Source organism: Sphaeramia orbicularis, chromosome 15 (assembly GCF_902148855.1).
Source record: "Sphaeramia orbicularis chromosome 15, fSphaOr1.1, whole genome shotgun sequence".
In the NCBI taxonomy this organism is placed as follows: Eukaryota; Metazoa; Chordata; class Actinopteri; order Kurtiformes; family Apogonidae; genus Sphaeramia; species Sphaeramia orbicularis.
This window is the reverse complement of record NC_043971.1, coordinates 35,420,829-35,447,293: the sequence shown is the minus strand read 5'-3', so window position 1 is coordinate 35,447,293 and position 26,465 is coordinate 35,420,829. Positions and strand designations below refer to the sequence as shown.

Sequence of the window (26,465 nt, the reverse complement as noted above, 5' to 3'; positions counted from 1 at the left end):
CATTAATAGGACTACTGCTGTAGGTTTCAGACATAAGCTCAGCAGTTGATGTACCTAATAATACAACCCGAGAAGAGGAAGCTGGGTGACCAGTCATGACTGTCACACACGCCCAAAAGCAACTTCCTGTCTGTGTGTGGGCGGGTGGGAGAGAGAGAGAGAGAGAGAGAGAGAGAGAGAGAGAGAGAGAGAGAGAGAGAGAGAGACAGAAAGACAGAGAGAGAGAGAAACAACCAGTTAAAAAGAAAATAAAGTATAAGAAAAAGCTGTAGACGCTCTACAAGCTGACAGCAGCCGTGAGCAGAGTAATGGAGCCCCAAGAGATCAGAGAGGGATACTTGGTCAAAAAGGTAGGACTGTCATGAAATACAAGTGTGATGTAACATCTGTAAACACCCAAACATTAACTGGGAATATCTGTTAGACTGTCAGTACATGACACATTATGATGAGATGGAACGCTGCTAAGAAAGTGATTTGAAATAATGCAAACTAAATAATTCCTAAATAAAAGATGTTAAATAAGTGTGTCAGAGTTCGATTAACTTCATTAATGACCTAAGGGAAAGTCATATAGCCAAAGAGAAAAACAGTAAGAAATATCAGTCAAAAATACATGTGTTTGATAAGTGCAGTTATTTAAGCCTCACATTTGGCTTAAACATACGAGTAAGCAAGTAATCGGAACTCCTTGGTTTTTGAACATTAGTTTATGGTCAGTAGATGCTATATTTAATTTTAGTGTGGATGCAGAGTTCATTAATATCATACATACTAAGAAAAGCAAAAGTCATGACTCTTGTTGGACTTTCTCAAGGAATAAAGTCAAATGCTGTTTGAGTTTCAGTAGAGACAAGCGTGCGTGTTTACCTAAAACTACTTCACACAAAAACACTTCTGTTCTACAGCTGCAACAAAAACTCCAGTTCCTGCTTCTGTCCACAATGTAGACTAAAATACAAATGGTGTTTTATGAGCTGTCTGTTTTCTAACATGTGATAGATAGATAGATAGATAGATAGATAGATAGATAGATAGATAGATAGATAGATAGATAGATAGATAGATAGATAGATAGATAGATAGATAGATAGATAGATAGATAGATAGATAGATAGATAGATAGATAGATAGATAGATAGATAGATAGATAGATAGATAGATAGATAGATAGATAGATAGATAGATAGATAGATAGATAGATAGATAATTCTGAGACTAGTTAGCTCAACATGGCAGGGCAGTTTGTAAAAATGAAATTAAGTGAAAGTGGTTCAGTTACAAAAATACACACATTAATTCTTCTTCCTCCTACTTAATTTTGGGAATCTAAACCGCTGAGTTGGATTCATTTCTGCTTTATCGTGTAGCTGGTGCCTGATGAGTTTTTGCTTTCATTTTTTTAGCTCTCAATCTTAGCAGTTTGTGTCAAACATGTTTGCTGCAGTTGCTGAACAAAGAGGTACTTTGCTGTTATGTGGGAAGCGTAGTTACTGTTAAGTGGTCAGTGACCTTCAAAGTAACCTATTGCTCTGCAGATTTGAAGGTCACTGTTAAAAGGACGAGGCGTTTTTGTGTGGCGCTGTTCCTAGTGCTTTCACTGTGGAAAATATTACTTTAGTTTATTATAAGAATATTTGAACATAGTGTATCATCGGTGTTCTTGCTGTTTTTGGTTAATGTTTCCTGTTGTTGTCTGTCTGAGTAGGGTACAGTGCTGAACTCCTGGAACGCAGTGTGGGTGGTGCTGTCAGAAGATGGGGTGGAATTTTATAAAAAGAAAACAGACCGTTCTCCAAAGGGAATGATTCCACTGAAGGGAGCCACGCTGGTCAGCCCGTGTCAGGATTATGGCAAAAGGACGGTGAGGAAACACCAAGTTACAAAAGTAAAGCATTTAATGTTAAAAGAAAAATGAAAATCTAAAGAGAATCCAATATTGTTTCAGCTTGTTTTTAAGATTACCACAGACAAGAAGCAGGATCACTTCTTCCAAGCATCACACGTTGAGGAGAGGGAGAACTGGGTCAAAGACATAAAGAGGGCTATAACCTGTTTAGCCGGAGGAAGAAAGTTTGCCAGGAAGTCCACGAGGAGGTCCATTCGCTTACCTGAAACAGTCAACTTGAAGTATGTTCATAGAAGCACAAATACATGAACAGATTGGTTCAAGTGCTGCTCATGCTTAACCCAGAAAGACCCAAACATCCACCAGCGACCAAAATAATTTACTGATCTAAACTGTTTAACCCTTTCATGCATAGTGGTCATTACAGTGGACAGCTATTCTACAGCTGTTCTCTTGTATTTCCATTGATTTTGTTGTTTTAGTTCCATACCAGCCAACACAGTGGACACTTATGCATCATCCCATACACTGCAATTCATACCATTACTGTAACTTTGCTGTTATTGATAAACCTGATCTCCAGTAACATGTTTGAGTGTAAATCAAGTGCTGATTATTAGACTGCAACTAACAGTTTATTTTTTAAGCAAAAAATGTTAGGTTTTTTTGCATATTATTTCCATGAAATGAGTAATAACTAGTATTAGAGTATGTTAATATATGAGAAAAAATAAGCTTAGCAGCATTAAAAATGTTTTTATTTCATAGTTTTCACAGTATATCAGTAAATACATGTTTTTTGCTTCATAAATTAAATGTATGGTGTTCAGCTGAGTAGACATTTTTGCAACTCCATGAAAAATAGGTTAAAAAAAAAAAAAAAAAATTCAATCATGTTTTTTCTTTCATGCCTAAAGAGGGATAGAAACCCTCCGAAAAAAATTTTGATTAAGGTTCTCATAATTCATACGTGAAAAGGTTAATGCCTGTTGATCCACTAATCCTATCAATACATGTAAATAATTGGTATAAAATACATTTTGTCATCTTTTCATTGTCCTCAGATATGACCCATTTGGATGTTCAGAGGCTCTGTAGTGAACGTGGAAACACTAATCACTTTTCCATTGGACATCTGTGCAAAACTTTACAGATATTTACTAAATGCCAAAAAAACAGAAGTGCATAATGTCAGTTTTTCCATTAAATCACAAATGCGATGATTTGTTTATTTATTATTGTGAGATGACACGAGAAGTCATTCCATAAACATGGCGACCAACGTAAATATGGTGTTGATTTACAGATATATTCATTATTATTATATATTACCCCTCTATCTCGTACTAAATTTAAAAAATTATTGGGTTTCCTGGTGTGTCCACACATACCTTGACATGTTTCTTCTTCTTCTTCGCTTGTTGTAACGTCCGTCAACATCCGGCTTTTTAATTCACCTGACTCTAGTTGCGAAAAAAAGGTATTTCCATTGTACTTTGCCAGCGCAAAAACTTTCATTGAAAAATGAGACTTTTGGCGAAATTGTCGTTTTTACATTAGGGAAATTTTTATGCACAAGTTACATTTGCGCAATTTGAGGGTCAGTGGAAAAGCGACTACAGTCATCTTCTACAGCATTGATTCACCAGTAAAACCCATGGAGTTGAATCAATGACAGTGGAAGGAGACACTTGGTTTATATTCAGTTAATGACACATTTTACTGAAAAAGTCACTTTTTCTTCAGTTTTCTCTGTTTTTGATAAAATAACCCTCAACTTTAATCTAAGTTTTTATGGACATCTACATGTTCAGTGAATTAAATATATGAAAACACCTGATTTTCACTGAAAAATGAAAAATACAGAGCATAATAAAATATAGAACATTATCTGAATAAGTGAAAATCTAGTTATAGAAGAATGCATAAAATAAAACATTATTCTGTATTGCCTGTTTGTAATTAATTAATAAATACAGACTATCATGATTACAAGATATTTTCACATTTATTAATGATTGTATTTGTAGTAAATAATGAAAGTGCATAGAAATATTATAGTTTATATAAAAAAAAAAGGTTGATTATGCAAAACGGATTGTGTGTGAGGTGACTAAAAAAATGTATGTGAATAGTTTGTTCAGATGCTTTGTGTTATTGTAAAAATATATAGTGTGTTAAAGCAAAGGAAGCAGAACTAATTTAATAATCAGTTTGTAAAATGGGGTTGGAGTCTACAGGTCATACTTCTTCCCACTCCTTTTCGAGCGACAAAAAATTGTGTTTGACCACATTGTATGGTTCTTTGTTATCTGATGATTCTATGTGCTCGAAATAAAAACTACACTAACATTAATATTAAAAATAAATGGAGATAAATCACTTAAGAAAGGTTAAAATAGGAAAAATTCATTTGGGAACAGCCACAAAAGTAACACTGGGTCTTTCTGGGTTAAAGATACACCAACAGATGAATGCTAACAGCCCTTTGATGATGTTTTTTCAGTGAACTGTACGCACTGATGAGAGACCCGGACGATGGAGTGAAAGAGCTGAAACTGGAACAGGAGAAAAGAGTGTTCAACCACTGCTTCACCGGTACCTTCCTCTTTTTGAAGTTTTTGAAATTACAGGTGTGAAAAAACATCATTTTTTACTTATTTAAAGTGTCTCTTTTTTTTTTTTTTTTTGCACAGGTGCGACAGTGGTGGACTGGCTGATTTCGAAGGAGAAAGCGAGAAATCGGCCTGAGGCTCTCATGTTAGCAACAGGACTCCTGAATGAAGGCTTTCTCCAGCCTGCAGGCGACTTATCAAAGGAAGGTGCTGACAGCAGAGAGCAGTCTGTTCTGTTGGATCAGCCTGACGCCCTCTACTACTTCGTATGTTGAACTCACTTATTTTCTTATTTTTCTGCAAGAACTTCACCAAAAATTGAGACATCAGCCCAGTATAAATAAGAATCATGATCTTTTTTTTTTTTTTTTTACTGATGTTTGTGTTTTGCCACAGGCAGACAGTGGGTTTTTCTGTGAAGGATACTCCAGTGATGAAGATGAGCTCGTGAAGGAGGAATTCAGAGGAAATATCATAAAACAGGGCTGCTTACTTAAACAGGTGAATAAGTGAGACAAAAAAAAAAAAAAACAGGATTCATACACTGTGAAATAGAATTGTTGTGTTAACATATTACCCTGTGTTAGAACAACACTGTAACAAATTTCCTGTAGAATTTACAGTTAACAACAGACAAAAAAAGTGCTGTAAAACTGTTTGCTAATTACTGTAAACATAATTACAGTACTTTGTAGCATAGGTAGAGGTTTGGCAGAATATTGATTCTGCATCATACTTTGGGCACAAGTTATACTTTGAATTTGACGAGCAGACAGACCAAACTTAAAATTTATCACAACAGGATAGCCATTGCTCTGCCTATGGCTCTCGCTCAGGGTGCAACTTTACAAATTACAAAAATACAGAAAAAATAAACAAAAAGGCCAATAAGCATTGCCATACACATATTTAGTCAAAACTAGTACTAACACACCTCCTCTTAGTCTGGCCCGTCACCCAGGACCTGTTTGCCTTGGGAGACCCTACCCAGGAGGAGGTGTCTGGGGAGAGGGAAGTCTGGGCATCCCTGCTTAGACTGTTACCCCCGCGACCCGGCCCCGGATAAGCGGAAGAGAATGGATGGATGGATGGATAGTACTAACACAACAACCCCGCTGAATTCTTGCGCATAAAAATAACATATTTACAACAAAATACCCACTACCCATAATGCACTGCGGCAAACATGCCACAATATCATTGGATACTTTTTACAAGTTTTTGCTGTATATAAATTACAGCAATGTATTGTTGTTTTATATTAGAAACAACCATTAATTGTATTTTAGTTTTGACTGTTTCAGTTTGACTGTAGCTAACGGCGCAAACGTAGCCTGGACTATCGGAGGCATTTCCGAACAGGGCTAATGCACACAGCTAGCAATAGCTTAACTTAACCAGTTTTTCGCTAGCTAACATTTGTAAAAACGGTGCATTCTGAGTCCCATACCCTGTATATTCCATGTGAAATGTGACTAAGATAAATAAAATAATGTGAAATAGTCACTCACAAATAAAGACGCATTATTCTTGAGACTGATCTCATGAAATTGTGTTGTATGTCACGCCAATTCTTATAGCATTTGGCGTGCTATACATACACATTTTCGTCCTTTTGCGTGTTATTCAACGCCATTTGATCGCATGTCAATTTACGCCAAGATCTCCGGTTCACATATCTGTAAAGGCTAACCCTAACCCTCAGTGGGTGGTATTTGACACGGTGTGAACAGACACACGGAAAGTTTATAATGTGTACAGATAACATGCAAGTGACATGTATATTTATGCGATTTCATGATATCACAATGTTATTCTTACTAAAACGCTGGTTTTGACATGTCTACATTACACGCAGAGTTAAAATAGACGTCTACACGGTCAAATTATATTGCATGAACTTACTGCTTGAATCACATTTTAATTTTGGGAGCTAATAGTATCTCACTCACCGTTTATTGAGTGGATGGATGTGGGGTTCACTGTCCTGTGTTCGCCTTCATGTCCTCTTTGGACAAATACTAACAGTGTGTGATTGTAATTTGTATTGTTTACATTCAGGACCAACTGAAAACACAGCCATCCTGTAATTTTACAATGTGATACTGTGAACAAATGCTTGAAGTTACCATAAATATTAGGCCTGTAACGGTACACAAAATTTTCGGTTCGGTAAGTTTTCGGTTTTCAAAGCCACAGTTCGTTTTTTTTTCGGTTCGGTACGGGAAGAAAGAAAACCCCTCAAAATGTCTTTAATACATTTACAAATTTTTGAACATTTTTCCCCCAATTTTTGGACACAATAGAATATAGAAAACCAGGAATAATATAATTCTGCCGCTATAAATCAAATAGAAAATAAAATAAATTATTAATATTACTAAATGTATTTTAAACATTAGTATTGCACTTTTCCCTGACAGGTAGTTTTGAACAAACAACAAAAATCTAATCACAGCTCTGTCAGTTCACATTCTGCATAAAAATATCAACAAAAAAATTCTGCATGAAGTGCAACATTAACAGGAGGGTAAACTGGTATTCTGTTGAAACAAACTGAAGAGCAACACTGACAACAAACTTAACCAAATTATTTATTTTAGGACAGAGAACAAACTGTTTAGGCCACTTTGTGTACTTGTGTGTGTGTGTGTGTGTGTGCGCGCGCGCGTGTGCGTGTGCGTGCGCGCGCGCAACGTGCGATTTGTCTGGGGGTGGGGGGTGCGGTCCGGTCCATAACTACCGTAACTAACGCTGGCGTGAAACGAAAGTGAAACTTTCTTTTTATATACTTTCAACGCTATTCCTCTGTTATACAGCGTGTGTGAGAGAGAGACAGACAGAGCTCGTGTGTTTTAGAACTACCGTAGTTCCTAGGGGCCAAACAACGTCCGTCTTATTAACGTCTCTTTCCTCGTTGTTGTCTTTCACTGGGACCTGAACTGATCCAAACTGGACTGACATCATATTTGTTTTTTTTTTAACCTTATATCAGCTGCTACTTGGTATTTTGGGTCAATGTGCACGTCCTTTAATATGTCCGTGTGAAACTTGCGCGGATTTAAAGTTCCGCATCAAACGACGTCTTTCGTTCCTTTTTCTTTTTCTCAACATACTGTGCCGTTTCGGTACAGCTGTGTACCGAACTGAACAGGTATGTACCGAAACGGTTCGGTACGTGTACCGTTACAGGCCTAATAAATATATATACTTTTTTTACCCATAATGCATCGCAATATACAGTTACACACTGTAAATTATTAGAACAAGAAGCTACTGTAATTTTTTAACAGTAAAAATTACAGAAATTTGTTACAGTGGACTTGACTTGCTGTGATAAGACAAAAATTCAAGTCAAAGCACTAACTTGAAACTCCTTGTCTAACTATGTTGGTAAATTTTGTCCACTTCATTAACATGAAACTCCTTGTCTAATTAACTTAATAAATTCTGTTGACTTAACTTCAGTGACAGTTCAGGAGAGTGGGCGGAGTTAAGCCCTGCATCATCACGTTCTGGTGATGTAATGTCCACATGTATCACGGACAGTTGGCAGCTGTTTTTTCCAGGTGTGAACTTTTCGTCACTCTTTTGCGTCTGGTTTTGAAGCTAGGAATACATTTGTAATGCACAAACAACCACAAACAAGGAGTATTTCACTGAGACATCATGATGTATGTTAGGAGAACGAGATGTGTTTGTTCATTAGACGTAAAAATTTATGGCAGCCCCTCCACTCATATTTTTAAGTTGACATAGCACGTTATATCCTCCTGAAACCAAAGAAGGTAAAAGTTTAAGCTTCTTTTTTTTTTTTTTTTTATGTTAAATAATTGTCTTGATTGGAAGCAACATAATACAACAGTTTTTTCAGACAGATTTTTTATTCTTGTAATACAATGTTCTTTGCAGTGGACAGCATTTAGTTTTTTTGTTTGTTTTTATAAATAAAGCTGTAAAACACTTGTCCCCTACAGAGGACAACAATGCATTGTTGGGTCTGAGGAGGACATTTGACAGTGTAATGTTTCTACTGCACAGTTACTGCACAGCCCAGACCACCCCCCCCCCCCCCCCCCCCCCCCCCCATTTGGCCATGTTATGGTTTCTGCTTAGGTTGTTGATTTTTTTTTTTTTTAATCATTTCCAATAAACTTTTGGTTAACCATTTTTCTTGTTAGGTACTTTTAGTTGTGGCATCTGAGGCTGGCCATGACACCAACTTCAGTGTGGTTTAGCTCAACACGACCAAAAATATGTTATGAACAATGCTGCCATGTATTAACCATCACTCACTCTTTTTTTTTTTTCTCTTTTGCTTTCATATGTCTGTGGCTGAAAGTGAGATTTGACTTCATTACTAACTGAGCAACTGGTGGCATTAACTGAAAGACGACATGCAGCTTAGATGTTCAGCACATTGGAAGTCTGAAAAAAGTACTGCTACCCTCTCTCACATCTCTTCCTTCATCACAGGGACATCGGAGAAAGAACTGGAAGGTGCGGAAGTTCATACTGAGGGACGACCCTGCTTATCTGCATTATTACGATCCGACAAAGGTACAGGCCTGCACAGTTTAATCCAATTAGAAAACCTCGGATTGTTTTCCCACTTGTGTAATTTTCCTGCTGCTCACATCTGTCATCTTTTGTCTGTTTTTATCTTAAGGGCGATGATCCCCTGGGTTCGATCCATCTGCGTTCATGTGTGGTTACAGCTGTGGAATATGTGCCTGATGGTGGGTGAAACCACAGGACACCCCCCACCCCCACCCCCCCTACTGTGACCAGGAAAAATAATTGGCATTTACTGTCAGTAGCCTGTTTCTCACTCAGACATCCTTAATTTATTTTCCTCATTTTTTTTTCTATTTTCAGCAAAGAAATATGACATTGATGGCAACCTCTTTGAGATCATCACCTCAGAGGAGACTCACTACTATCTCCAAGCTGCTACTGCTGACGAAAGAAAGGAGTGGATCAAGGCGATACAGGCAGTGTCGAAAAGTGGAAAATAATAAGGGCAGTTCAGAAGTAGGGATGATGTTCTACTAAATGTTTGGTTCAAGGTACGCCAGCCAAATATGACCTCACTGACTGTAGCATAATGGATCTGAGTATTCTTTGTACACTGTCTAATATACAATTAGATATTTTTTCTTATGAATAAATGACTGATTGAACTTATTTTATAACCAAGTGAAAAAAGTCAGCGATAAACAGTTTAAAAGCCTAACCCTTCTCTCAATTCTACCCATATCATAATGTGTCATGACATTGTTGAACACTTTCTCTGTATATCTATTAGTTTAGAACTAACCCGTAAAGACGACATGTCCAGAATGTACCCCGCCTTCGCCCATAAGTAGCTGGGATAGGCTCCAGCAACCCCCTTGACCCTTGTGAGGATAAAGCAGGTTCAGAAAAGGAATGACTGAATAACCCATAAAGACCCAAACATCCACTGTCGACCAAAATCCCCTGTTGATCTAAGATATTTAGTACCTGTTGATCCACTAATCCTATCAATACATGTAAATAATTGGTGTAAAATACAGTTTGTCATCTTTTCATGGTCGTCAGATATGACCCGTTTGGATGTTCAGAGGCTCCGTAGTGAATGTGAAAACACCGTCATCTTCTACAACATTGATTCACCAGTAAAACCCATAGAGTTTAATAAATGACAGTGGATGGAGACACTTGTTTATATGTTCAGATATTGATATTGTTGCTGGAAAAAGCCACTTTTCATAAATTTTCTCTGTTTCTGATTAAACAACCCTCAAACTTAATCCATTTTTTTAATGAACATTTACATGATCAGTGAATTAAATATAGGAAAATACATGATTTACACTGAAAAAACGCAAACTTAATAAGATAATAGTGCAATAAATGGTGGAAAATCACTTTAAAAAAGGTTAAATAAAGATTAAAATTCTTATGGGAACTGACACAAACTATATTTGTGCTGTGCTTAAACTACATAGGGGATCTGATTTAAGATCAGGCCAGAAAATACTGCATAGTTAAAATATGATCACAGTATGTGGCCATAGCAGCTTCACAATTTAACACAAAATGTCATAACAACCTCTAGTCAGACAAAAGTGGTTCTAAAGATAGAAAAGCTCTGTGTTTCTGATTGGAGCCTTGATACTCTGCCTACTGTGGCTTGTCTGGTTTCCTCCTTGTTCAACCATCTTTGAAAAGTTTTAGATAATTGTAGCTATCGTACACATACACTCAGTTCCTGAGTCTGAATCATATCCCGCCTTCACAGTTTGATGTCACTCTGTGGGTTCTGGGTGTGTGAGAAACTCTATCTGCGTCAAAAATGACATTATCTAAAATGTCAACTCCTCTTGTTGGCAACATTACAAAGTCGTTACATATTGAATTTGCTGAAACACACATTGTGTCTATTATTATGTCTTACATGTTTCCTTGTGCTTGACCTTTATTCTTTCTGCCTATTCTTCAACTAGGACAAAACACCTAATTTTTATTTTAAAAACCTACAAAAAAAAATCTACATAACTTAGCATAGTATAGTTTGATGGCACCCCACGGTAAAATGCAAAACTGTTACAGTTAAATATTTGCATAGCTGAATTGTGATCTATACCTAGCGTGCATGTTCTCTAGGGTGTGTTTTACCATCTGAACACTGGAGGGCACTATATATCAACCCTAAACTGCTGCAGAGCATCATTGCCCAGTTAAGTTTTGCTTCCTAGTTCATGTTATCTGAAGAGCATGATAAAAAGTAGTGTTGTTTATTTCTGTTGGGTTTATGTAAATTGGCTTAGAGTCTGGTTTTGACCAACTCTATATATATAAAGTGTCATGAGATAACTTTTGTTGTGATCTGGCGCTATATAAATACAATTTTTGATTGATTGATTGATTTGATTGGTTTTCCCCTGTAAGTCGCTTTGGAAAAAAGTGTCTGCCAAATGAAAAAAAAAAAAAAAAAATTTGCTGAGCAGCACTGGGAGGGTCGTATTTTCTGGTAATACAACCCCCCTGTTATTCACTACTCACATATTCAACTTCAAGAGCAATTGTTTTGAGGGAACTGATATGAAGACATAATGAATGGTGATTAAAGGAAACACAATAAACCAGTGTTTTTCAGCCTTGGGGTCGGGACCCCACATGGGGTTGCCTGGAATTCAAATGGGGTTGCCTGAAATTTCTAGTAATTGCTAAAAAAAAAAAAATAATAATAATAATAAAATGTATGATGACTTGAGAGAGACAATCCCAATCCATAAAAGACATGACAAACTCTGAAGCTGAAACTGAAGCACTGTGGTTCTGTTTATCTGTCAAATGTTCATTGTGGTCAGTTTCAGATGCTGCAGCTCTTTCATAATTCATAATTTGAGTTATTGTTTGTTCAGTATTAATTGTCAGCCTTGTAAATCCAAGCTGGACTGACTGTACATATCCTGACCAAGGAAAATCAAATTCTCACTTTGTGCAGTAATCTACACCTGGCTTTTCTGCCTCCGTCCATAATAATATACATTATGTAGAAAAAATGTCCTCTAAAATTAATGTTTATTTGCAACATAGCATAGCAAACTATTTTAGTTTTAGCAAAAAAAAATAAAGTGTCTGTTTTGAATGTCTGGGGTCGCCAGAAGTTTGTGATGTTAAAATGGGACCACGAGCCAAAAAAGGTTGGGAACCACTGCAATAAACTATTCTGTGATGTTGAATTTGACTAATGATTGCTATTATTATTAAGTATTGTTTTTGAGCTTCTGATCTGATCATTCTTAAGTAAACCAGGTAGAGAACATAGAAATAAAAGTAGTTTTGAGAAGTAAATGTGACTCTGGAGAAGCCCTGTTTATGTCCACTGATGCAATAAAGGTGTTGTGCACAACAGATTGATTTGGACTGATAAATTGTATTTGTTAGACTTAACAAAGAGCTTTAACCCTGTTCTTATTTAATCTGATCTCATGTCACCAAACGTCCCCTAAAGGTGTGCAATGGCCAAGGTGACAATTTCATATATCTGTATCACCCTCCCCCACATTAACAAACAAAGGACAGAAACAAACAAAACACTGTGGATCAAGGTTATTATCGTTAATGAAAACTAGAATTGTAAAAATATTTGCGTTAACTGAAATAAATAAAAACTACAATTAAAAGAAAAAAACGATAACTAACTGAAACTGTATTGTGTGCTTACAAAACTAACTAAAACAGATACAAATTCTGGATAAAATTCCCTTCGTTTTCATCTTTGTCAATGTCGGATTGATAAAAAATTGATTTATTTCCCTCAAGCAATTTTAGCTGCTAGCACCATATGATATTTAATGGTCCGTCACTCGTGGTCACTTGTGGTTTAGAGTCGTCTTCTGGTCCCCTGCTCTAAACATAAAGACTAAAATTGGGAGAAAGCAGCAGAGTCCTGTCTGGGATTTATTTGAATTTGACAGCGAAGAAGATAAAAGATATAAAAACTAAAACTAAACTAAAACTAAGCATTTAGAAAGTAACAAAAACTAATAAAAACTAGCAAACCTGCTATAAGAACTAATTAAAACTAACTGAATTAGAGGAAAAAAAAGTCAAAACTAAATAAAACTAAACTATAATGAAAAATCCAAAACTATTATAACCGTGCTGTGGATGTATGAGAATATCCATGTGTGTCTTAAGCATTAACACAAACCCACCTGTAACATAATGTTGGACATGTCAACATACTTTAGCACAGATGCAATAGCAACAAACCAACAACAAAACAAATGACCACACATATGCTTTTCTCAGTCTCTGTATTAAGACACACCCTGGATATATGGGAAGTATATACAGCAGTGAAAACAACATTTTCTGGGAAAAACAGTCAAAGTAGTAATATTTAGTATGATCTCCCTTTGTACTGAGAATGTCTTTAATCCTTTTTTTTTTCAGATTAATTTTCTGATGTTTTTTTACCAGGTTTCATTCAACATATGTCAGATGTTTCTAACTGCTTATGCTGCCTCTTGTCATGGGTTCAGGGGTCAAACTAAATATTCTTTAACCTTTAGAACCCATTTATTTCAGTTTTCCGTATGTCTTTTAAGCGTGTGCGCACATCCCTTATATTTTCTTGCTGTATCTGAAGAAAAGAGAATAAAGAGAGATAAGAGAAAAAATATGTATTGTATCTGATTTTAACACTGCAAAAAGCAAACCCACAGATGTCTCGACTTCAGCTCAACATGTACGTAAGATTTTGAAAGATATCTGCCGGCACAAGGATATTCAACTATAACCTCAGTAACCACAAGTAGCTCTTGACTCAGCCCTGAAACTTTCAGAAGGATGTTAACACACATTATCTCTCCCACACATTGAAGACTTCCCAAGAAAAGTTTTTAATATAAGTCTGCATTCAAGTAACATGAGCTTTGGACTGGATCTGTAGCCTGTTCTTAGATCACAGACAAGTACACCGACTACTTCAAAGCTCCACTGAATAAAGTCTTCCATCAATCATTTTAAAGAAAACAGACACAGTTTATGTCTTTAAGCACGTACCTGTCACTGGTTCACACGTAATTAAAATGGATTTCAATGTTGTTACTTCAAAGGTTTTGATATGGGACTCTGCAGCATCTATCTATCTATCTATCTATCTATCTATCTATCTATCTATCTATCTATCTATCTATCTATCTATCTATCTATCTATCTATCTATCTATCTATCTATCTATCTATCTATCTATCTATCTATCCATCTATCCATCCATCCATCTATCCATCCATCCATCCATCCATCCATGTTAGAAAACAGACAGCTCATAAAACACCATTTTATCCAGCCAGCTTATAAAACACCCTTTGCACTGTAAAAATTTAAATCTTACCAAGTGTATTTTTCTCATTTCTAGTCAAAATATCTCATCAAACTTAAAATAAGACATAATCACCTAAAGAATAACTTTTCAGTGAGATATAAGAACTTATTTTTGGACAATAGATTTTGCAAATCCTATTTCAAGAAATCTTACCAAGATAATTTGCACTTGTTCCATTGGCAGATTTTTTGCTTAATTCAAGATTTTTTTTTGCTTAATTCAAAAAAAAAAAAAAAAAAAAAAAAGTCAAGGTTGTGGACAGAAGTAGGAACTGGAGTTTTTGTTGCAATTGTAGAACAGAAGTGTTTAATTGTGTGAAGTAACTTTCAGTAAAGATGCATGTTCGTCTTTATTGAAACTCAGAAAGCATTTGACTTTATTACTTCAGCAAATCTGACAAGAGTCATGACTTTTGTCTTTCTTGGTATGTATGATATTACAGTTTTTCTCAGTCGCTTTGGTACAGTTCTCGAATCATCCTCGACATTTGCAAAACAGTGAGTGCATTTCTCAAAACAATTCATACAAATAGCAAAATGCCATGGATTACCTGCAAAAGCCAGACTCTTGCTCAAAATCCTCTCTCTCTCTCTCAAAAAAAAAAAAAACATCTCTCAAAAGTAAATATCTGAGTCAGTGAGCATGTCAGTGCCATCAGAATGACAAGTCCTTCTGTCAGTGTGTACAGATAGGACAGTCCAACTGTTTAGTCATGTTGTCAATATAACTGTGGACTCTGGAGGGATGTTCTGATGTAAACTAAGGCTAAAGTTTGGATGACAATTATTGTAAATTGTAAGCTGCACCTTTTCTGTATTTGGGAGATTGCAAGAGATTGCGACAGACTGGACAAGATTCCCATTTTATGCTCTTACTGTTTGGACTGTAATGTGCTGACAGACCATGCCATTGTGATACAGGTCAGAAATCTGGGTGTACTGATGGACTCAGACCTAAATTTGGAAAAACACATTAAGGCAGTCACAAAATCCGCCTACTATCACCTTAAGAACATCTCAAGGATAAAAGACCTGATGTCTCGGCCGGATCTAGAAAAACTAGTCTGTGCATTCATCTTCAGTCGGCTTGATTATTATAACAGCGTCTATACAGGTCTGCCTAAAAAATCCATTAGAGAACTGCAGCCCATTCAGAACTCTGCTGCTAGAGTCCTCACTTAGACCAAAAAAGCAAACCGCATTAGTCCAACTCTGAGGTCCTTACACTGGCTGCCTGTCCGTCAGAGGATAGACTTTAAAGTTCTGTTGCTGGTCTATAAAGCTCTGAAAGGTTTAGGCCCAAAATACATTAGTGACCTCCTGACCCAGTATGGACCCACCAGACCCCTCAGGTCATCTGGATCTGGTCTGTTGTCAGTTCCCAGAGTCAGAACCAGACATGGAGAAGCTGCGTTCAGCTTCTATGCTCCACATGTCTGGAACAAACTCCCAGAAAAGCTCAGATCAGCTGAAACACTCAGTTTATTTAAATCCAGGTTAAAGACCCACCTGTTCTCAGCTGCATTTGAATAGAGTTCTTATTCATCAGCTCAGATCCGCACCGTTTCTTTTAAGCTTAAAGTTTTTATCTGTTTTTTTTTTTCTTTTCATGCATATTATTTTTTATTGCTTCCCCTGCACTCCACTGTAATGCTTTTATTGTTTTATGTAAAGCACTTTGAATTGTCTTGTACATGGAATGTGCTATAGAATTAAACCTGTCTTCGCCTTGCTTTACAGAAAGGAAAAGAAAGCACAAAGAAAGAAACAAAAGAAGAAATGTGAACACAGGACAATCTCCATAGGGAAAACTGTACATGTAGTACTGTAGGAATTCCAGAGCTGTCTTCCTACACCTCCTGTCGTTCAGGTCTGTAGGGTCACAAATTCTCATTCACGTCACAACACATATCTTCACTTCGTTAGAAAAAGTCATAATTCACCCGGGAGCAATTTACCATTTCAGGACAGAAAAAACATGTAATGGAAATGTATAGAAATATGTTTGACATATTATGACAACTTGTTTAACCATTTTACATGTAAAGATTTATGTGATGAACTAATGCCTAAATGTTGTGGGGGTGAAACTATTCAACAGAAACCATTATAATACATTTTGATCAACATGTCATAAGCAATTGATAACGTAGGAAACAGCAGAGAATTGTACATAATCATTTGCATGGATGTACCAAAGCATTTTCAACTTGTTCAAAGGAATAAGAAACTGCTTTTTTGATGTGCACAAGTGACACAATGATGTGAAGGTTGTACAAGTAGTTTTAAGATCAAGATTAGATCAACAGCATCTATTCACTTGGGAATTTGATTTTAGTGATTTATTCTGAACATGCAATGAAATTTAACATATATGTGAAGAAGCTAAACAGAAATAATTATACAAAAATCAAGAATCAAGACAATCTTAGACAGAAGAACAGCACAATACTTTCATTTACATGTCTGAAAAGGGGTTGGAAGAAGTGCAGGTTATTTAGCCCCACCCCCTCTCCATAAAATATTATTAATAATATATACAGTATTTATCTTATTCCTTTTTACATTACTTTTAACTCACTGTCCACTGAAGCGTCACACATGTATCTAAATGCAATGATAGTTCCACATTTTCTTTACTGTATGACCAGTTGGACACAGGCTTGTAAATTTGCCCTAAGGCCTCTAGAGTCATTGTATGAATATTCTCTCAAGATCCATGACAAGAGAAGATGAGCATTCCATCACTGCTCAATTTTGTCCAAATATAAGCTCTTAAGCCTGCCGGGAGGAGGCCCCGGGGAAGACTTGGGACACGTTGGAGAGACTATGTCTCTAGGCTGGCCTGGGAACACCTCAGTGTCCCCCCAGAAGAGCTGGAGGAGGTGTCTGGGGAGAGGGAAGTCTGGGCATCCCTGCTTAGATTGTTGCCCCCATGACCCGGCCCCAGATAAGCGGAAGACAATAAGCTCTTAAGCTTCGAAAATGTAATCATGTATACAAATGAGTGTCTTTTGTTTAAGGTGATCCATAATTCTGCGGCTCCTCCCTTGAAAAGGTTTATTTCTTTGAGTTCTGGAAAAACATCTCGAACTACACGATCAACAGCACGCGGCGAGTGCAGGATTTCGAGACACAAAACTGCATTTGCAAATTCAGCATTCTCATGTGTGGCCATGCGACAGTGGAACACATTACCAACAGAAGTACTAACAACTGGAAACTATCACACATTCTCCTGCATGGTGAAAAAACAGCTCCTCTCAAACCAAACCTGCAGCCATAATGTAATGTAATGTAAACATGCTCAGAGTGTGTGTGACAGACTGTAGAGGGACATAAGAGTGAATGGTTGGATGCGAATGAATATTTTATACAGATGGAGTTATAAATATGTATTTTTTACTGTTTTTCAATGTTTTAGTTTTTATTAATGTCTGTTTTTTCATGATAACATCAGCCTGCCCAGGGACTACAGGTGGAAATTAGCACTAGTGCTAGAACCTGGCACATTAAATCTGTCCTTTTAAAGGTTCATGTATATTGTGCATTGTCCCTGTCTGAATAAATAAACAAAATGAAAAATGAAAACGAAATATTTATATATCTATTCACACAAACACACGCTCATATATCCGTATACACATATACACGTACATATATTTATATATACACACAACATACAAGTACACAAACATGCATACAAATATAATCTTTTACCTATGTGTTTCTTAATTGTGCTGGCAAAATATAAAAAAAATAATAACAAACTCAAAGAAAGAAATACATCCATAAACAACAGTGAACATATGGTGACAATAGTCAAGGAAGGAAGGAATTGCACTGAATGTAGGCGAACTGTACTTAATCATTAGCAAAGACGTACTGAGACGTTCAGACATGTACAATGTGATGAAATGCAGGAGAAATTCACTTCTGTTGTGAACAGTTACCAAATGGTTTGGAGGTTTCTCCATGTTATTTTGAAAATGTAATTTCTGTTTCAAAAAGTGAGCCAAACCAATGGAAAAAAAACTGTAATATATTGTCTATTATGTAACCTTATCTTCTCCTTCAAAGACAGATTTGACATTAAAAGCAGAGGTGTAAGGAAAATGTCTCTCTAAAATTGAACTATTCACAATATTTCTATTACAGTTTTTCTCAGTTGCTTTGGTGCATTTCTGAAATTGCGAAAACTATTTTTTCGACCTCCGTATCACCTTGTCACTTGTGCACATAAAAGGAAGCAACACTGGCAAACAGGCGCTTTCTATGTTTGCTTGTTTTTGTTTTTTTTTTGCTGTAAATGTGTAATTTTTAGGTTTTCCTTGCAGTGCTGAAAAAGTTTTATAGTACAAACTATTCCAACTTTGCATCATATCCAGTGAATCATATCCATAACATAACATATCCATTAAAAACAGTTGTGTTAGAAGCTAATAGGTAGAGTGTGTGTAAATAAGATTTTTATCTGTTCTCTTTTTCTCTGAGTAAACAGCTGTATTGGTAGTTTTTATTCCAGGGCCATAATTGCACTGAATACTGCTGGACATTAATAAAAGTGTGGAATGCTGAATGTTGTCCAGGGTATATGATGATGTTTTATGTGTCTTTTATACTTTTAGTGGCACTTTCTTATGCTGCTTTTTTTTTTTTTTTTTTTTTTAAATAGATATTTATGCCACCAGGGTTTTGCTTTTATATTTCCATTTTTATACTCTTTTATATACATTATTTATACTTTTTATGGCACCTAGGGCGATTGCACTTTTCAATTTCATTGTACCTGTGCAATGACAATAAATCTGTTCTATTCTATTCTATTCTATTCTATTCTATTCTATTCTATTCTATTCTATTCTATTCTATGACATTCTATGACATTCTATGACATTTTAATTGTAAAATTAACAAGAAATGACATATAGACTGAATGTATAGACAGTTTCATTGGGATAAATATCTGCTTTTGACACATTAAATTAAATTACACACTTTTGCAGGTTGTGTTTTGCAGTTTAAACATATTGTTCTGGGAATGCTGTGACAGTTGTGCAAACTTTCATCATGATTCAAGAAATGCACCAAAGCCACTGAGAAAAACAACAATTTTTCTACATTTCTAATCCTCTGAATATGAAATCACCTTCAGTTACAGCAGCTCCTGCTACGTATCGCAAAAATTTACTAATTCATATAAACAATGTTGAGCAGCATTAAAGTCCAAATGTTTTTTTTTATCTGACTTTTTGTTTAATTTCTTTATAAAAACAGAAAAATACTGACAAATTGGTTAGAAGTCATTAGTTGTTGTATCCTCAGAATTCATGCAGGATTTGTCAATTTTTCTGCCTTTTGTTTTGTGGTGATTATTATTCTGGGCTTCTTCAACTTGACACTGTGACATGTAATGTACAGTCATTTATCAGAGGCACCAGCTGCACGGGGCTCAAATACATCCAGCTTGTCTGAGAATGTTGACTGTTGGACTCGATGTCATCAATAATGCTTACCTCAGGGTTACTTGATCATAAGGATTGTGTTGCTTTTATAAAATAACAAAGAACTGGAAGCTTTAAAGTACAGGTGTTAAACCTACGGCCCGTAGGCAAAAACCGACCCATCAAAGGTTTCAATTTCGCCCAAAGGATGAACTTATGAAGCCCAACAATTACACTGAACAGTTTTTCACAATTGCTACGACACATTTTTCCAAAGCTGCACCCCTTTAAAACTGTAAACACAAAACCCAGAATTCAAACTACATTCGCAAAATCTCTCACTCTTCTCTCACTCTCTCAATCTGCAAAAGCAAACAACTTCCTAGAAACTGTTTTACCTGCACTCAAAAGTAAAAACTGCTTTCAGATTACACACATAACCAGGCAACATGTAAACACTACAGAGCAATCATCACACACAACACAGCAAAATGGAAAACACTGCACCCAACGCATGAACAACATAATGTTTACAGTTTTTCTCAATTGTTTACACACAAATACTGGTACCTGACACACACTGACCACATGTAACTCATGCACCAACCCCCTGAACCAATTCTGCTAAACTACAAGCACAATTTCTGCTTAACACTCAAATTGTAGTTCAATTATCTGCATTTGGCACAATTTTCATGGAGAAAATCCCTCATTTTCACAAGGAACACACTGTTATTCTAAACTCTGATGTTAATTGCCCTACTATGCACACTGACTAATCACATGGACAAACACCTGTCACACAGTTTTAGAATTAGCAATCAGAGCTTTAGCATAAAAGGGCAACAGATGAGCTCTTCTGCTTTGGATGTAGACCACTGTATGGGCAACTTTGTGTTGGTTAGGATGTACACTGTGGACATTGTTTTTGTGGGAAAAATAAAATATCACTGTGAGAAATGTGTTTTACAGAGTGAGAATGTGTGTAGAGTTGTGCATAAATTGTGCGACATTTGTGAAAATTGTGTCTAAGTATGAGAATCAGCTTAAGGTTGTGCCAAAAGTGATTGATCTGATAAATAAGTTTGCACAACTGAGTAGTTGAGTCAGAGAATGGGGTTTCGTGTTTCAGCGATTCAGAAAAACTGTAATAGTCAAGGGTGACAAACTAATTTTAGCCCAGTTTGGTCTCAAGTGGGTCTGACCAGTAAAATAATAGTTTAATAACCTATAAATAACTCCAAACTGTAAATTTTTAACTAGGGCTGTCAAAATTAACACAGATTAATCCATCATCATGATTAATCTGATTAAAAATTTTAACACAATTAACCCATGTGCAGTGCAGAATGACTCTGAACGTCTCTGGCAACACATTTTGGGTAGTTTGAGTAGAGTTACCATCATGTATGTGCAAATGGGCAGTTGATGCGGTAGTGACAGGCAGCAGAACCAACTCATAAAGATGGAAGACACTAAACAGCATGTTGGCTGAAAAAAAAAAAAGACAGAACAGTTGATCAGTTGACAGTTGAAGAAGTATTATACACAATCTGCAGGAAGGAGTTTTCTTTTACTGAAGCACTTCCATCTTATAATACCACATTAATGCAAAGCATACATTAGTCGGGGATTCTGCTAGCATGTGTCACTTAGCTTGCAACAAACACATTAAGTGCATATATATTTCCTTCTTTCTTGAGTCTGTTTGCTCATACGAAATGAAACGCGATTAATATAGATTAAAAATTAATATTTAATTGTCAAAATTAATCCACAGCAACCCTGTGATTAATCTGATTAAAAATGTTTTATCCTGACAGCACTAATTTTAACAATTTTATGTCTGTTAGTAAATGTTTTGTGCCTTTGTAGATACACTGAGATATTTAATGTGCATGTATAATTGATAAATTGAGGCATAATGTTAAAATTGCAGTTATTTTTCTTAAGAAAGTTTAGGTTGTTCAAGTTGTTAACTTTTTTGTGAAAAGATATATAAATGTAAACATTTGTATAACTTATGTGAACTTCTTTGCACTAAAACAAAGACAAAGATTTGGAGTTGTAATTATTTATAGGCTATCATACAGGTTATTATTTTACTGGTCTGGCCCACTTCAGATCATATTGGGTTATATGCGACAACTGAGTTAAAAAGAGTTTGCAAGTGGTTGAAGAAAGTAACAAGTGTTCAGAGAATGCAAACCTCTGCCAAGCACCCCGAACGGTGTGCATGTGTGGATCGACTATTTCTTTTTAAAATTAAACAGTTTCAAGGTTGTTCCATACAGTAGAAAAAGTTGAAGCTTGGTACCAGTCATGTGTTTGTCAAATTGTATTAAATTCCAATCAATATTTGTTTTGTTCTAATGAAAAATGTGTTGTAAATGGGATTTTCAATGTTAAATTGAAATGTCCACAGAGTCCACATTCCACAGTGGATGTGGATAATTTTGTGCCACATACAAGATATTGTTATAAGCTTTGGGTGTACCAAATTGGAGGCTAATCAGAGTCGTTTTGAATTTTTTATGAATTTTAGAAAATTGCTCAATGATGAGATATAGGAAAATTTGAGATTTTGTGACCTTGCTGTGACCTTGAACTTTGGCCTACTTGGCCCAGAATTTAATGGGTTCATCCCAGGACCTAGGCCTACCTGCGGGCGTAATACTTTTCCCATAAAGTTGCTAACAAACAAACAAATACACAAAGCAAAGTGATCACAATACCTTCTGGCAGAGGTACTGAAGACAGGAACAAAGTGGTGAGAGGTGATCAACAGCCTCCTTCCAGAAAACATGGAGTCTGAAAAAGAGACGAGGTCAGATCCATGACAAACTCCCATGCCCTCCACCCCTGAGGCTCAGAGTGAGCCAAACTTAAAATTACACTCAGTCTTGCATTAAAAAGGCAATAAAAGAAGAACAGGCTGTATCATTGCTGGTGGCGTCCTTGTATATTCTGAATCTAGACGCATTTTAGTATTATTCTTTCAGTCAATTTTCTTTCTAAATGGAACAGTTCTGGCCTTTACTTGCAAAGATGAGATTGAAGGAACTGTTTTCGAGGTGCATAATTCACTTTAATTTGCAACGCCAGTGTGAAACAGAAATTGCAATAATTAGTCTTCTGACGAGAATGGAATATATAGACTGACACGTTTAATGTGTATTGTGTGGATGTGAGTTTACCCAAAGGCTAAATCCCTTAATAAATAAAAAGAAATACACTGAAAGATTGACACCACAGTAATGGGATGCCTGTTCCTGAGTAGAATTACATTCTCTGTATAATTCAAGCTCTTTTTTTTTTCTATACATATTTGAGCTTCATCTTATGGATACGCAGGTGAAATGATATATAGGACACAGAAGAATAACATACATGTGATGAATAATAATTGTCACTTGAGTTTGCAGCCTTTTATATTCTGCTGATTTATCATAATAATAATGTCCACTGAGCAGATGGAAATGACTAAGCAAATTCCACATTATATCTACATTTTGTGTACCAGCTTTTTTTCAGATGTAGAATTCAATTGGATGGAGACTGACGTAGGTTTTCATTATACAGTTTAGAGTTTGTTTTTTTTTCAGTTTTATAATATAAGTGCTTTTAAATCTTCAGTTATTAGATTAAATTTTGCTCCTTAATACATGTGAGTGCTGAAATGGTCAATCAGCTCAAAATTTCAACATTTACTTCCTAAAATCTAATTATACTAAACAGTAATTGCAAACACCATACTGCCAGCTGAAAACAAGCATTGATGGACTGAAGGTGGAAGCTGGTGTTACACACTTAAATTTTTGAAAGGAACAACCTGACTGTGTACGATAACCTACGACCCTGGGTCATCTGAAAATAAATTGCCTCTTTTCAAAACTGAAGCAGTCTTCAAACAGCTGCAAATAGTTTGCCTTTGGGAATAAGAAGCACTCCACCAAAGCTTAAAGTTTAATTTAACCCTTTTTCAAGACATACAAGACATATATTAGGATCCGTTTTTCTATTGTATGTCACAGAACAAGGATTTCCATTATTAAATGATGACAAGATGGTATGAAAACGGGAACACTTTTCACAAATTGTCGTTTCAGAGATTGTACCGGAGTATTGGATTCAGTTCTACTGCACTGTGGAGCTTGTTATATTATAATTTTGGTCCCAGAAAGATAAGACAACATGATAGGGAAACCATTTCTGAAACAGGACATTTAATTTGCCATTACTCTGATGGCTTCGTCCAAGACATTGGATTTCTACGGTACCTGTCTACTTCACAATAAATGACCAGTGTGATACATCGTGAAGTAAAACAGTGAGTCTCGTGGACAGAACAGGACTTGCATGGTAACTGATTTTATAACAGTTGAAATGTCACCAGGTTCTGCAGGCAGGGTGACCAGGTGCTTATGAGCCACATGTGGGACAAGGGGTGTGTTTGTGTGGGACGATGTGGGACACGTAACTGTAATGCTGGAACAAAGTCTAGGTTTTTAAACAATCTGCATCTTATTGTCGAGCTTATGAGTAGGAATAACGACAATTTAATTTTGTTGCACACAGTATACATATTTTTGCACTGGGCATTTATTTTTTGCTTTTTTCGCACAGGTTTCAACAACTTTTTTTCTTTTTTTTTTTTAACTTTATTTTTAGAACTTTTCAACATTTATAAAACTTTTCATTTCACAAGTATGACATTTATAATTTCAAGCAGTGTATTCATAATACAAAGATTGACACTGGACATGATAAATAAACAGAACCCAAGGCAAAACAAAACAAAAAAACCCAAAACCCCCCCCCCCCAAAAAAAGGCAATACAAACAAGACACGCATAAAGACAGTCAAGACAGTGCATTCTAGTACCATTAAAGGAGGAGAGAAAATAAATAAACAAAACAGGTCAATAACAATATAAACACCTAAAATGTTTTTAAAGTTCCAAGCCAGGCAACATATTCACGCAGTGTAAAAGAGGCTCCTGTATTTAAAAAAAAAATTATTGATAGAGTTATTTAGGGTGCACCTAATTTTTTCTAACTTTATATTAAGCATGATGTCTTTAATCCATTGATCATGTGTTGGAGGTGATGAGTCCTTCTGTTTGAAGAGAATGGTACGTCTAGCTAGTAAAGATGCAAAGACCACAACTTTTTGTAGGTTAGCTGAAGGAACTGAGTCATTCGTGCATGAAATGAGACCAAAAACAGCAGTAAGGGGAGATGGCTGAATATGGCACCCATATGCCTTGGAAATGAAATCAAAAAAAAGAGTTCCAGAAGGGGGTCAGTTTGGAGCAGGACCATAGCATGTGGTATACTGTTGCTGGGGCCTGCTTGCATCTGTCGCAGATAGGGTTTATGTCAGGGAATATTTTTGCAAGTTTAGCTTTAGAGAAGTGCAATCTATGTAAAATCTTGAATTGAATTAAGGAATGTCGTGTACAAATGGAGGAGGAATGGACCCTAAGAAGTGCCATGTCCCACTCCTTGTTTGAGAGTGGCATCCCTATGTCACTTTCTCACTGTTCACAGAGGTAAGATACAGACGGACTCAGAGTCTCCAAAATCTGAGCATAAATCATTAACACTCTACCCTTGTCCATCGTATTGATCTCTAGGACATTATCCAGACTGGAAAGAGGGGGTAGATTTGGAAAATTGGCAAATTTCTTTCAACAACTTTTTTTTTGCTTGTAAAAACAAAAAGCATATTTTGTCACCTCAAGTCTCTCACTTCAAACTCCAAACTTAAAAATAAGTAAAAGGGAATATGGATCAAATCTAACCAAACATCAGATACATACAATGTGTCGCTTCAGGTCGTACTCGCCTCCATGTGCGACAGAGATATAAGTTGGACATAGTTCGCAGAGTACCCTCTGTGAATCATCCCCCATTGTTTTCACCAATGTATAAACATTTTCCCATTCTTTTCTGTAGTTGCATCTTTTTTTGCGCGGAATTTCCATGATTTCCGCCAATATTTGCATATCGGTGTCTGAGACTTTTTCCTTTGTTTTTTCTGTGTCAGTGGGTGGAGCTCAGGAGGACGCCAGTGACACGTTGATGGACTCCTGACCCCGCGTGTATGTTGGTTGATTGACAACGGACACAGCCAGTGGTGATCGCGTGGTCTCCGCTATAAAATGAAAATCCTGTTTGGAGAAAGGCGACTGTCCTGCACTTTGGAGAGACAAGGCCAATGGAATGTGGGACATCGTCTCAATTTGCGGAACATGGAAAAAATGGTCATATTGCTGTGCAGTCCTGCACAAAGCAGGACACCTGGTCCTCCTGTCCGCAGGTCTCCACACAGACCTTTAAAGAGACTCTCAGCTAATATTTTTGACTTAACTCCAACTGTTCTTGTGCATTTTGGCTGTAACAGGTAAAGGTTTTGTAGTGAAAAAAGATTTAAAAACTGGCTGATCATTAGAAATTAAGGTATTACTACATAAACAGAGTCCAGCCATTGAAAGATGGGTGCTTCTATGAAACTGGGTTCATTTTGGTATCTGGCATGTTCCCAGCTTTTTTAGACTCAACAATAAAGGACAAATTTAGACATATTTCCCCCCAGGATGTACCCCATGATGACCTCAGATAAATGCAAAAAATAAATAAATAAATAAATAAATTTTAAAAAAAAAAT

At 36.3% G+C, this 26,465-nt stretch overlaps 1 protein-coding gene across 2 annotated transcripts; it reads left to right on the top strand.

Annotated features, from left to right (window-relative positions):
- Positions 1-208: 208 nt before the first annotated feature.
- Positions 209-17,749, top strand: plek (pleckstrin). 2 transcript variants are annotated; one of them, XR_003937585.1, is made up of 10 exons: positions 209-350; positions 1,709-1,864; positions 1,949-2,130; positions 4,356-4,447; positions 4,546-4,730; positions 4,861-4,965; positions 8,941-9,024; positions 9,134-9,203; positions 9,343-9,533; positions 16,090-17,749. XR_003937585.1 is itself a non-coding variant. In XM_030156817.1 (9 exons), exons 1-9 carry the CDS (start codon positions 309-311, stop codon positions 9,480-9,482), a joined length of 1,056 nt encoding a protein of 351 aa, XP_030012677.1. In that variant the 5' UTR covers positions 209-308; the 3' UTR covers positions 9,483-9,932. The 2 variants fall into 2 exon arrangements, 1 of the variants encoding a protein (XP_030012677.1); XM_030156817.1 differs by lacking the exon at positions 16,090-17,749 and having other exon boundaries at positions 9,343-9,932.
- The last annotated feature ends 8,716 nt before the right edge of the window (positions 17,750-26,465 follow it).